Source organism: Dysidea avara, chromosome 3 (genome assembly GCF_963678975.1).
Source record: "Dysidea avara chromosome 3, odDysAvar1.4, whole genome shotgun sequence".
In the NCBI taxonomy this organism is placed as follows: Eukaryota; Metazoa; Porifera; class Demospongiae; order Dictyoceratida; family Dysideidae; genus Dysidea; species Dysidea avara.
The window spans coordinates 3,236,012-3,249,672 of NC_089274.1; the positions used below are offsets into that span (position 1 = coordinate 3,236,012).

General features: G+C 37.4%; 1 protein-coding gene across 1 annotated transcript; it reads right to left on the reverse strand.

Annotated features, from left to right (window-relative positions):
• Nucleotides 1-2,055: 2,055 nt before the first annotated feature.
• LOC136248907 (uncharacterized) lies at nt 2,056-5,522 on the reverse strand. The gene is made up of 2 exons (XM_066040753.1): nt 5,404-5,522; nt 2,056-4,066 (listed from the first exon to the last, which is right to left on the reverse strand). Exon 2 carries the CDS (start codon nt 4,000-4,002, stop codon nt 2,293-2,295), a length of 1,710 nt encoding a protein of 569 aa, XP_065896825.1. The 5' UTR covers nt 4,003-4,066; nt 5,404-5,522; the 3' UTR covers nt 2,056-2,292.
• Between the last annotated feature and the right edge of the window lie 8,139 nt (nt 5,523-13,661).

Below are 13,661 nucleotides of genomic sequence, written 5' to 3' on the forward strand. Positions count from 1 at the left end.
TGAGGTTACATAAGTATATGCACACAATTGAGTATGATGGTATACTTGATTGATATATACTATACTACCCACCACAAAACTGAACTTACAATAACACCATTACTATAGTGACCATGATTTTAATGTCTATATACCTGCTAGCTAAAATTAGTATGTGCTTATGTCAGTAAAAGTCAAGGGTAACAAAGCTGATGGCCTGTCATGGCCTAATCATTAATCTACTTATTGGTAACCTATTGAATGGATTGTTCTAAAACTAAAACATATAACACAAACAGGGTTAGATTAAACTTCTTCAGCTCCTTCCTCTTCAATTGGCCCATTGTAAATAAACTGTTCATGGTTAGACATTAAAGAGTCTTCACAGTTTTCTTGTTGTGGTTGCTGAGTGGGCACCGATTGGTCCTGCAATTCAATCCTTTAGTATGAAAATGCATAATTAATGTTCATAGTGAAATACCTGCTGCAGAAATTCATTTATTTCATGTACTATGAACTGTTCACTGCTTTGTTCCTTAAATGCAAAATTTAAGACTTTGATTGATAGAATCCACCTTTGCATACCTGTACAAATCCCACAACATGAAACTGTTCAGTTCCCTGTTCTTCCCTCGACGTCAGCACTTGCAGTTGTTGGGTGTGGATACCATTCTCACAGGGAAAGTGCTACATGGAGTTTAAAAGAGTCATAGCAGCAGGGGTAATCCAACAACTTAAAGATCGTCCTTACCTCAGGGATATTACATAAGATTCCCGGAATAGTCGGTTGTCCTCTACTCAGCTGAATAGTCCCAGTACATTCTCGTGTACTTAAACCTGCTCTCTGTGAAGTACGAGTTAATGGTTGTATCAAATAATGAATTGAATCAATGCAAATGTCATAATCTATGTATGAAGGCAGAGTTAAAATTATAGTGTAATGATTACCTGTGTACTAGTAGTAGCTCCAGTCACCATACATGACTGTGTTCCACATATCCCATGATTAGGAGCAACTATGGTATCCACTTGAGGCTGTATCGGTATAACCTGTTATAGTAACAAAGAGCCCATTAGATGTATATATGCATACACATACATACACAGATACACATGTATGTATAACACACCCTTTGGTATTTAAACTCTTGTTTCTATTTTGAAATTAAATGACCATTCAAATATTATGATAGCATGCACTTTATATCAGAGTACGTTCTATTAGAGTAGTTAAGATGGAGCATTTATCCAAACAATTGCCTGAAACCATTGGGGTTCAGTTAACTATTCAAACAAAGGGTCTAAGTACATAGATGTAAGATTATGTACAAGCAAGCACGTATCACCACGAATATGTACTAATGTGTGTATACATATATATATATATATATATCTACCTTAGGGATCTTTTCCAAGTCAGATTTTGTGAACACTGTTTTCTGAGAACTACTAGCTGCTGAAACACTGGATAACAGAGGCAATGGTGATGGATGATGTGTGACATAAGCAGAACTGGATAGTCCATGATCAGTGGCATTAATTGGAACTGCTAATTCATCATCTTCATCACTATCAACTTGTTTAGGGTGATGAACGTCTTTGTCATCATTCTCTTCATCTTCGTCATCATTTTCTTCATCTTCATCTTCGTCATCATCATTATCATCACCACCATTGCCATTATGGTTGTCATCACCACCTCCATTGTTGTTACCTCCAACACCTACATAGCCATCATCGTGACCATTAGCATCATCACCATCATGATGATCTCCATATTGATTTCCATTGTTGCTATGATTCCCATCATTGCTATCACTTTCACTGTCATAATGACTTTGGCTCTGAACCTAAGGCAGAAAATACACACAGAAATCACCAACAGAACTTAAGTGATGTGGTGGTGACATAAAAAAAATTAATAATAAATAATACTTACCGTTGTAGTATCATCAAAACAAATGTAGCGATCAATTTCTCTCTGCTGGAGTAGCGAGTATGGTAGACTCAACTCTGAAGACTTACTTGAGACCTCAGTGAAACATCCTCTGATGGCAGTCAGATCATTTTGTTCATATACTGTTACCTGTAAAAACTGGTGCTCAAAACTGTCGGAGTGGTGGAGCACTTTGAAGATGTATAACACATACAGTGATAACCTTTTTTCTGCAATAATCATTTGCTTTCCAGAGTTACTTGTAATCTGATATTGCCTATACCAAACATTTGGTAAACATGTTATTTTTCTGAGACTCATTTTTGCAATACTGTTAGTCTGTTGCTTACCATCAGTCAATAGAGTCCTTCTTTCCACTACAGTGTGTGTGTGCAGTGTTCTCCTACAATAGGTGCTCTTGAACATTGCACTGAAAATGATTTTGTTTCTGCAGTCTCTCTGTTTGAAGGTATCGAACCGTGTTGCCTGATGAAGGAATGTTTCATGTTGTTTCTAGAATTAGGCAGGCGTGTCCAGTTTTCTGGTAGATAATTCTTGTTGTAAGCTGTGATGGACACTCCTTGGAACTTGTGTTGCATTGCTATGCAAGAACAGCTCCACTGTTGGCTGACTTCACATCCTCCAAGAAATACACTTTTTGAAGTCACACTTAATAGGAAAGCTTTCAAAAAAAGCAGTCCACTCATTGTGCAGGCTGTCGTCATGGTGGAAACTCCCCAGTATGTCATATATTCTCTTCTGCATAGTAAACAACCATTTGGTGAGATAATCATTCCTTCTGCTACATCATCTCTGCAATTGAATATTAATGGTGTGCATCTTAGTGACAAAATTGCTTCTTCCAGTAAAGATGGCCCCAGCATCGCTGCATCATTTCTGTTAGTATTTACCAGAGTTCTGTGATTATACTGCGACAAAGTCTTTCCGTTGCTAATCTTCTTTCTGTGGTATAGTACTGACAAATTGATTTTGCCAAGTGCAGCTCCCTGGTCAATAACAGATTCCAAAGGTGGTATTAGATTTTTTACATACTCCTTACTAGTGGATGAATTGCATTCCAAATCAGCTGAGCTTTGCTTCTGCACTGCTAAATCTTCACTGCTTCTGGCTATAGTAGTTGGAGTTCTCTCTGTGGTGACTTCATTGTCAAGTGGATGCAACTGTCTGTTCATCAAAGATGATGGTCCATCACTGTCTGGATCTGAATTGTCCTTTAAGCAACACACTTGTTCTTTTGTATTCTCACAGTTAGTGTATACTTGGCATTGTAGTTCAGTTTCTGAGTAAGAATTATCTTCTTCGCATATGCTCTTCATTTTGTCAGAGAATTCACTATCATCCACACTCCCCAATGAAAGTGCTGCATGGTTGGATTGTAAATTTTTCTCTTCATTCATATGTGATTGTTTGACAGACTCTTCATCAATCTTGTTATTTGCAATGACCAGCCTCTGGGTAAGGGGGCTCATTTCTGGATTTGGCGGATCTATTTTGAAGGGATGCCATTTCTCACTTGTTTCATTTGTGAATAGCAGGCTTTGATTGTACTCCAGCAAAGATGATGCTTTTGATCTACTAGTAGATGGTAAGCTTGGAGTGGGTGAGCATGGTACAAAATGACCATTCACCTTTGCATTGTCTCCATCGCAGATTGCAAGAGTATCTGAGGAGGTAGAAGATTTCTCTAGTGGGTCCCCTTCATTGCTCCTTTCTTCCATATGGCTTACAGTACAGCACAAATGTTGATCATATTCTGAAGAAGACACAAGCTGTACAGGATTGCCACTAGAAGATGGCGGTGATCGTTTCTTTTCCTGTGGACATTCACCATTGGGAAATACTGGACTGCTTCCATCCTTGTTGTGATCTCTACATGAACTAACTATTCCTGATGTGCTAGTATTTTGTTGTTGGTTAACTGACGGAGAGATGGCCTCACTTACACCTTCAGGATTGTCGCTGTATGCTGTGAACTGATGTTGTTCCTGATTGTTAGTTGTCTGTACTGCTAAAATCGGCATCCCATTACTTTCAACATTAGGATCATTAGTGGACAAAGACTGCATCACTGAGTTATGTGTCCCTGCCAACACAATTAGTTTATATCCACTGAGCAGTTTTTTCTGAACACTGCAAAATATAAAGATACTTTAAAACTGTTGTAAATTGCATTCAAAGCAGTCACAGTGATCTGTAAGATAGTACTAATACATTAGAGCCTCTCTACACATTGCAACCAAAAATCTTTGGTCCATTTTTGGTGAATATAGTGTACATTTGAGTATAGGGACCAAGATCTAGTGGATAGTGGACGTTTAATTCCTACTCCAGTCAACTGTCAGTAGTGACAGAAGGGCCTTATTAAAACAATACCTGGTGATGATGTAACTAAATTGATGAAAAATTAAATTTCACATGACCACAAAATGTAAACTATTGCATTGTTGGAAATACTTTACGTGGGGGTGTAAGTACTTTAGTGTAATGGTGTAAGTGGCTTCTGGACCACTACGATGACTTGAGTGTTTATTGTGAACAGCTATGACATTGGTTGTATACAACGACGTCTTATACTACTCTTTGGTACGTTTATGCACTAGCTACAGCGAGTAAGCTAGGATGCACATACGCGTTTAATATCTGTATAAGATAGCACATAGCTACTACATGGTCATGAGCAATATAAATGTGCGGGAAAGATGGGGACTGGGCAACCTGTATAGGTGGCATGGTCGTTATTACCATAGCTGTAATGGGTGTCTTCGTAAGGCTTGTGGAACGCCCATTTGTTCGAATCATATAGACCTTATTCACTGAATTAATTTCATAGCGCTTACAACCCGTTGCGAAGGAGTTGTCCGCCAATATTCGCCATTTGCAGTACCAAAACTATAGTAACATCACAATTCTCCGCCAAATTCGCCATTTACAGTACCATAACTATGGTAACATGATAGCAACCGTTGTGCTCGCCCAGTTTTAGAACTCAAAATGGCGTCCGAAAGACCATCACCATGGCAAATACGGAGCCTTTTATGGCTTCGCGTGACATCAGAGGGCGCTTACTGTTCTAAATGAATAAGGTCTATATAGGTGTAAAGGCAAACTACCGGTATACGCCACGTACGTGCTGAAATTGCTCAATGAAGCTCAAAAGTATTTAGTTGATGAAACGCTTAGGTTAATTGCTTTTCTGACAAAAGGCATTGGCGTACACTTTCAACCATAGCCAGATCGCACTACTTACCGCAACGAGTGACTAGTCTCAGTCTCCTTGTTCAAGGAACTTCCCGCAGGCTACACAATGTACCCTAAGAGCCTATTTTATTTATTTATGATTACTGGGCAGTCAGCACAGCTGGTGTGCCCTATTCACACCTCCTGCTATGGATAACAGTTTAGCACACCCGTACTTCACCAACCGTGTCCCTTTGCTCTGGTAAAATAAAGCCGTTCACATCACTAACCTGTTTATTGTTAGCTTGAGAACATATTGATGGTTTCAACCTTTTCAGACGACCTGTTGAGTCTATCAGGGTATCTCAGTTCCGTCTCGTAGGACCCAGTACTCGAAAATATGAGTACCCCTAGCACGAGATCTAGATCCCCTAGTCTCACGTGCCTCGAACCTCGTTTCCACAATTTACAACTCTAGAACCTCCCCAGACCGGGATCTAGATCTATTGGATCACCTAAGCTGAACTATAGCACAGAATTAATTTGTAAGTCTTGCCAGGGCTCCTGTACTGACCACCGTATACATGAATCTAGCCCCCTGTACCTATATTGTCTAATCAAATAAAGATGTTTTTCATCACGGCATGTGTACACTGAGCTGCAGCAGATGTGCATGATTACAAAACAAAACAGGTTGTGCTTTTACCCGTATTTACTCATAATCAAATGTAGATTTGTATTTGAGTGCATGTTTGCCTTTTCCTGCAAATAGTTTACTGGGTTAGTGAAGAAAAGGGCTTGTATGCAAGCGTCAGTATGTAGCTTGCAGGCTGAAGCAAGGCGTCAGCTGAGTTTAGGTGAGGTCAGAGCCTCTTGGCTGGAAAAAAAGAAACCTTTCAAAATGAAGCCAAAACTAATAGTAACATGTAGTAGCTACTCATTCTTTTATAGCAACAATCTAGCGGCAACAACTGGTAGAAATAACACTTATCTAACTTGTTTTCATTTATTTCCACTTTGTTCTGTATTATGCACCACTATAGTAATAATAATTACCCTTACCATTTTGGTTTTGTTTCTCTTCAGTTGTAGGCATTCCTTACAGATTACTGGCTCAAATGGTATACAAAGGTGCTTCAATTGGTCAGTGTCCAGTTTATCCCTAACATTGAACAGTTGACAGATAGCTAGCTAGTTAGTACCTACCTTGCACATAGTATTACAGCCTAAAAATTGCCTCCAGATAACTTCTCAAAATGCAAAATTTTACTGCATGGGGTAGAGACCATGCAGCTGCCTTTAGGAGAATTAGGACTCAGCCATATCACTTTCACTTTTTACTCTTGCACCACTGAGCTGAAGGGAATTTTCACCACAGTATACTCCAGCTAGGGTGCACACTCACACTGTAAAAACTGAAGTGTCCCCTGAACACCAAAATGTCCCAATACGGACACCATTATCACCAGTGGTGTCCATATTGGGACATTTTAGCATCCACTGGATTTTAAAAAAAAAAAACGTTCCAAATTGCACATTAGAAATTTTGAGATAAACAGTTTTAAAGATTATAACTTGCCAAGGGAAGCGAAATTTACACAAGAGATGTTTCAGTTTATTGTCTTTCAGGTACTTATGGCTGCTTGTAGGATTTCCCACCAAATAAGATAGAAAGTCTGAGCAGTTGGACGAGTGAAATAGTATCACAAGTACTTACAAAGGGGTGGGAGACGGGGGTGGAGCAGTGGGCAAGAGGTTAGACTTCAAAATGAAGGATGACCACAACTGAAGTCCAGACATAAGATTACAGGGCTGTGCTGGCTCTTGAGTGGTTGATATACAGCAAGAACCACACATAAAATGTTTGGCCAACCATATATGAGGCCATCCACCTGTGTACCACTGATTCTTGTGAAGCCAGGTCCTTCACAAGGCCAGAAACCACCATTCAAGCTCACCACACCACCCAGAAAAGACGTCTGCCTCAAATAGTTTGAGCAATGCTGAGAGTCAGTATCAGTGGTAGTGTAGCTATCCACTGGTGGTGTTAGTTTAATTACACCCGATGTGAAATTTGAAACGTTTTCCCAAAATCCAGTCACATATAATAATGTTACAAAAAAAGTAAATGAACAAGTATAAGGAAAAAATTAAGTTCGGTTAGGGTTCCTAGAAACAAAAAGTATAGTGAAACAAGGGAGGTTGCCTCACACCTGAAGATATACTAGTGGACATTTAATTCCCAATTCAGTCATGAGTATATAGGCTAAAGTACAGATTAAATGTCGGACTCCTCTAGTATATCTTCAAGTATAGGCAACACCTCCTCCCTTGTTTCACTATTTTTTTATTTATGACCCCCAATCAGAACTAATTTTTCCTTGTACTAGCTACAAGCCATGAAAACAATCATACCTTAGGGAGAAGTCTGTAACCATCTTGTAGCATTGTAATTTATTACAATCATATTGACTGGGCCTCCATGCAGATGGGTTTGCAGTGGCGGATCTAGAAATTTTCAGAGGGGGTTTCAGATTCCACTTAACTTCAGCCTAGCTGTAAGTCGAAGACCAAAAAAAAAAAAAAAAAGGGTCACAACCTGCTGTAGAAAGCCGTAATTGTGATCTCAAAGGCTAAAGTATGAAGTTTTTCACCAGTAGTGAGTCCTTCTATAACACACTATATATAACTCATGGCGATTTTATCACCCACACAACGACTCGTCAATAAATTTGGGGCGCACACTATTTTCAGAGGGGGTTTCAGCTGAAACCATTGCAGCCCCCCTGTATCCACCATTGGTTTGCTTTATGCATCAACTTATAGAGGTGTGCCGACAATCAGTTATCAGCTTGTTTTTACAAATCAGTATAAGATTGGTATCTTGTGTAAACAAGCAGCAGATACAGAACAGCATAGTGCTTTAAAAATAGATATTTATAGGCACCTGTGCTAGCTAGTAATATAATGACACATATATTAATCTTAATGTCAACTATTGATTAAAGTCCTAAGCTGTCACTTTAAAATTGAATTTTGAGAGTAAATTGTTATAGCAAAGGTCTATGCTACCACAGCAGATCGGCTTTGTTTATCAGCTTCACTATGTTACTTTTTATCAATTATCAGAATATTGGTTAAAAGTCATATCAGTGCATGCACCTCTATCAACTACAAAGAGTAAGTATTATGGGTCACTTTCAATTAAAAGAAACAGGTAGCTAAGGTATGACTGAAACTAAAGCCATGTTTTAAAGCAATGTATATCTTAGGGTATAGTTGTTTTGCATGCATTTGCTCAAACATTACAGTAATTAAGTAACTATGAGTAACTAGTCTGGGAAGTTGGCACTTGTTGCCAAATAACCCTCAACACTGACACATTTATCTTGCTTTTTGTACAGCTGCACCATGTGATAATGTGAATCATGTCCTGTGTTGGTTCTGTAAAAATCTGGCTACTCCATGGCCAGTTTTGTGAAAACAGTAATTTTGATTAAAGTAGTAGTGTATAGCAAATTTTTGTATTTATTTGTTTTGTTTATTTATTATTGCTTTCAGTTTTTGGTGCAAATGGTTGAATTACTCAGTACATGCAAATCAAATTATTGAGAAGTTACAGATGATCAATTATATGTAGCAAAGTTTGAAAATTCCATCAATAGTATCATTCAGTACAACAATACTGTATAATAGGGACCACAAAGGTGTGGGTGTGGTCCATGAAAAGCATCACCCAAAAACCAGCCTCACTTTTCCCTGAAGACAATGAAGCTGTATTGGTTAGGTAAAACTAAGCCCAAACAAGCCTTCAGATCAACCCAAAACACTTTCAACAAGTTGTTATGAATTTTTAAAACAGAATTTTCTAGTGACTGACTGCAAATAGATAGTTCTAGTGTCAGATGGATATATGTATACTCAGTATAACAAGTAGTGTTAATGTTGCTGATAACAAAGTTAGCTAGCTGATTATTCCGATAACCGATATTAAGCAACAGAATTGCCTATAACCAATCTGATATGCTCTAATAAGACTAACACTCATCCTCATCATTATTAAATGACTCATGTTTGTGACATAAGTATTGATTTGATGCACAGTAAAACTTCACAGTTTTACTTTGGGCATGGTCTAGCTAAAACCTCAGTTTACTATGTAGCCACCACTAAACCATCTTGATTAAAATGCCAAATAGTTTAGTAAAGCCTCCCCCACTTCATTATGCTATGTATATGTGTATATATGTATGTATATATATATACTTTTGTTGCATGCACACTAAAATCTAGGGGTCTGAGGGCATGTCCCTAGGAAAAATTACACCCTGAGATACGATTACTGACTATTTTCACTGCAGGTAAACTAAGTAACCTTTAGAAATACAATATTTGACTGTTCTATTAGAGTATTTCAACTCGAACCGTTTGCAAACAATGCAAAATAATATAACTGATCAGTTTCTGGAAACCTCAGAAACCCCCTGGATCTGCCCCTGGGTACAATTAGGGATGCGCCAATTTTGCCGGCAATTTTTTTGGAAAAATACGTTGGTAAAAGCAAAGAGCAAAATGCTGGAAAATAGGTGGAAAATTGGAAAAATGGGCACCAAGGAATGGCAGCTTAGCACATTTTGTATGAAAAAGATCGAGATACTCTAATAGAACAGTCACGCATGGTATTAGCATAATTAGGATAACATGAGCTCATAGGAAATGGTGACAAAAGATCGAGATACTCTAATAGAGCAGTCACTATGTACAAAATATTCTAATAGAGCAGTCACACATGCTTGCAAGCTTGAGATACTGCAATTAATTTTTACTGATGCTCAGCAAAATAGAAAAAACCCGAGCAAAATATTGAGCAAAATAGGTGAAAAATAAAAGAATTGCTGGAAAGAAAAATAGGTGGAAAAAAAAGCAAAATAGGCTCATCCCTAGGTACAATGTATAATTTCCTTACAACAAAGACTTGGGTATCATTTGCCTAGGAACATAAGATAAATATGACTGATTATGTCTTGTTGAAAGTGGTATGCTGTCAATGTTTCTCCATTATTTTTCAATGACACAAGAAGATACAGATAAAGACCTACACAACAATGATTTTGTCTGTTCACAGCAAATAAGATGGTTCGAGTCTCAACTATTCTGTAAATTATATTCCCTAACAAATGGATGTTTCTAAGTGTCAGTTGTCACTACTTTGTAATGTTGTATATAGCATTCTCAGCATACATAGGTAAAATTTCAATTGGGGTTTCCTTTACCTACATTGGGTATTGTAGATCTGATCACATGCATGCTGTGTGCTAATTGTATGTATGTACAGTCTGTGTTTATCAAGAGCATGTCTTCATTGTAGCTACCACACATGAGCATTTATTAGATAATCCATCATCTGCAAGATCATCCACCACACTGTGTATGTCATGAAGAAATTCAGTGTATTAGGTGGTTGAAACCAAGTAGTATATAACTACCTGAAAAGGCCATCTCTAGACCTTCAGACCAGCAAAATGATTTGGGCATCATGTGCACAGTACAAGTTTGACTATACATCTCAATTAGTTGAATTTCATTTTTGTACTCGTACCATGTAACTGACATTATTATACACATGATACACCAGGTGTGTATGTACTATAATGTGTCTACTTGATTATCATGTATATTTCATGGCCAGAAAAGTTAAAATTAAATATTTATTATTTAAATACAACAGATATATAGGCTAGGGGCTTTGATTGTGTCCATATCCAGTTACAGTCCAATAGTTATCAAGTTTATTCTTAAAATCATTGAGATTGATAGTAGTTACAACATAGTCTGGATAGGTATATTCCAAGGGTCATTCACACAATTTGAAAAGTATTTCTATCTTACATACACATACTATAACAGCAGTACAATAAATTAGTACCTATCTACAACCACAAATGGAACTAAGTGGTTTTGTTGAGCATCCATTTATTGACCTAAAAAGGTATTGTGTATACTGATAACCTGCTCAATGGCAAACCCAGTAAACATTGTATGATATCAGTAAACTATTGATATTATTGTTGCAGTACACAGCAGCAATTCAGTAATAAAGAGGTCCTGGAGAGGTAAAATGCTAGAAACATAAGTACATTGTTGGGCTGGCTAATACTTCAGTATAAATGATCATTTATGTGGAGGGAATCAGCAATCACTATATGATGTGTGAGTGGTAGCTACTGAGGATATAATGGTTTTATATATAATCATCGAAAATAGTTACATTGCTCTCCTATCACCATGTAGTAATTAAACATCAAAAAATAGTTAGCTAAAAGTTCGTTTTTAATGTAGAAAATACATGCACTGCTCAAGAGTTGTTCTTGACAGCCAAATATATATATATACTACACACAAATAATTAAATGTACCTACGTACTGCATTTTAAAGCATGCAGGAAATGTTCTTTTATACATTCACAATATTTTTACTGCCTACCCACCATGCAGAGATTGGGAAATATTCAAGCTACGTATTCCAGCTCTGCTGTTAGCCACTAGATTAATTAAACTGACAAAAATTTCAATGTCAAGCTCTCGACTTCACTGCAGCAACAATAAATCAATGTATATTATATATACAAGCTTTTTAATACACAGAGCTAGCCTATACATTATTTATGATCTATACTACAATTGTTTATTGTTCAGAGTTCTGAACTGCCAAGAACAGTAGAACTATCAAGGAGACAAAGCAAATTTTTATATTCTGATTGGCTGGTCCCATACCGTAATTTGCTTTATTTTTATGCAAAAAAATTTCATGATAAAAATTTTCATGTAAAAATACTTTTGTATGATTTAAGTGAATAACTGCTCTGTTAGAGTAGTTTGATCTTATGTAAAAAAATTTCGTACAAGTTTTTGCATACAAAAATTATTTTACAACGAAAAAAAAGCAAATCATCACCTGAAGCTGTCTGTCCACCTTCCATAAGTTCTGTAATAAAACACTAAATTCAAGAGTTTTGTAAAAGTTGCAGGTAACTAGAGTAATTCACCAACCAATACAGTTTTACTGGTAATTACTAATACTGACACCACACACAATGTGAATAATAGGATCAATTTGCAACTACAGTCACATGGACATTTACTAAGGAAAAACCCCAGGGAAACAAGTTGATGTTGTGCTACTTCTAAAGACCAGGCGCCATGCAGCTAGCTAACTTATCTGGAATTAACCAATAGGTTTTTGGTTGTGCAATAATACATAATTAATTATTTTATTGTAATTCTTGAATTTCATAACTCATGAATTTTTTTGGTAATTCTTCAATTACGTTGCTGTGTACTGCTAAGGAAGCGCTTGTTAAATAAACCGCTTTTAACAACATTACGCACAGAAGTATCTTCTAAACTGTTTTATAGTTTGACCATTGTGTTTATTCCCACAAAATCTCTCAATAAAGCCTCAGAGCTGCTCTTCATTTTCGTTCGCGTACGTAGGGATACGCCCCTTTCCCAACTCGAAGGGGTAGGCTATTCCTGGTAGTCTACGAGGCTAGCATTGTTGTTTCTCAATTGTTAAACGCCTGTAAAACCCGAAGGGAAGGTAATTCACAAGTCTGAGGAGACTCGCCACACCCATATTTCAGACTGCCGAAAAGAAACCACCTCAGAGCAAGGTTTATCTGTGCAAAAGTTTAGTACAGCCTTCATTTTGCTTTTATTTCTTACACAAAAGCTACTTTTACTATTTAACGATTTTGCTCACGTGGGTGCATACAGACAAACATAGGTATATACACACACACACACACACACACACACACACACACACACACACACACACACACACACACACACACACACACACACACACACACACACTTTTACAAAAACAGTTTCAGTAAACCAGGCGCGCGCCCACAGGCCCGGTTTTAAAAACATGCCCCCAGGCCCGGCCAAACGGTTTAAAAAGAAGAAACTTTTGAGGGGTCTGCAACTCAAAAAACTCTGTACTAGGTTTTAAATCTTCAAGATTTCAACAATTTTATGGCAAGATTTCAGAGTAAAAAAAATTTCATATTATCCAGAATAGTTGGATCACAAGATGTTTAGTATCCGGAAATGTACGGAAATAATAAAGTTTAATTGTTGTTGTCATGTAAAATGAAGAATGGGTGATGCATCATTTAGCCTCTGGCCTTTCAATTGTGGTCTGACGAGCAGGCATGCAAAAACTGCATTTGTGACAAGTTTTAAAACTTGATTATCGGTGCTTTCTGGTTAATTCTTATGTTTACTGATTAGATGCACTAAGGCTCTTTTGTCAAGTATTTTTGTTGCATGAAATATTTCTATGATGGTATTTGAGGATGTATTGGGGCAAGAGTTCATAATCATACAGTACAATAGTAACTGTATAGTAGGGACCACAAAGGAGTAGGCGTGGCCCACAAAATAATATCATCCAAAAAACAGCCTCAATTTCCCCTGACAACGATGAGGCAGTATTGGCTAGGTAAAACTAAGCCCAAACAAGCTTTCAGATCAACCC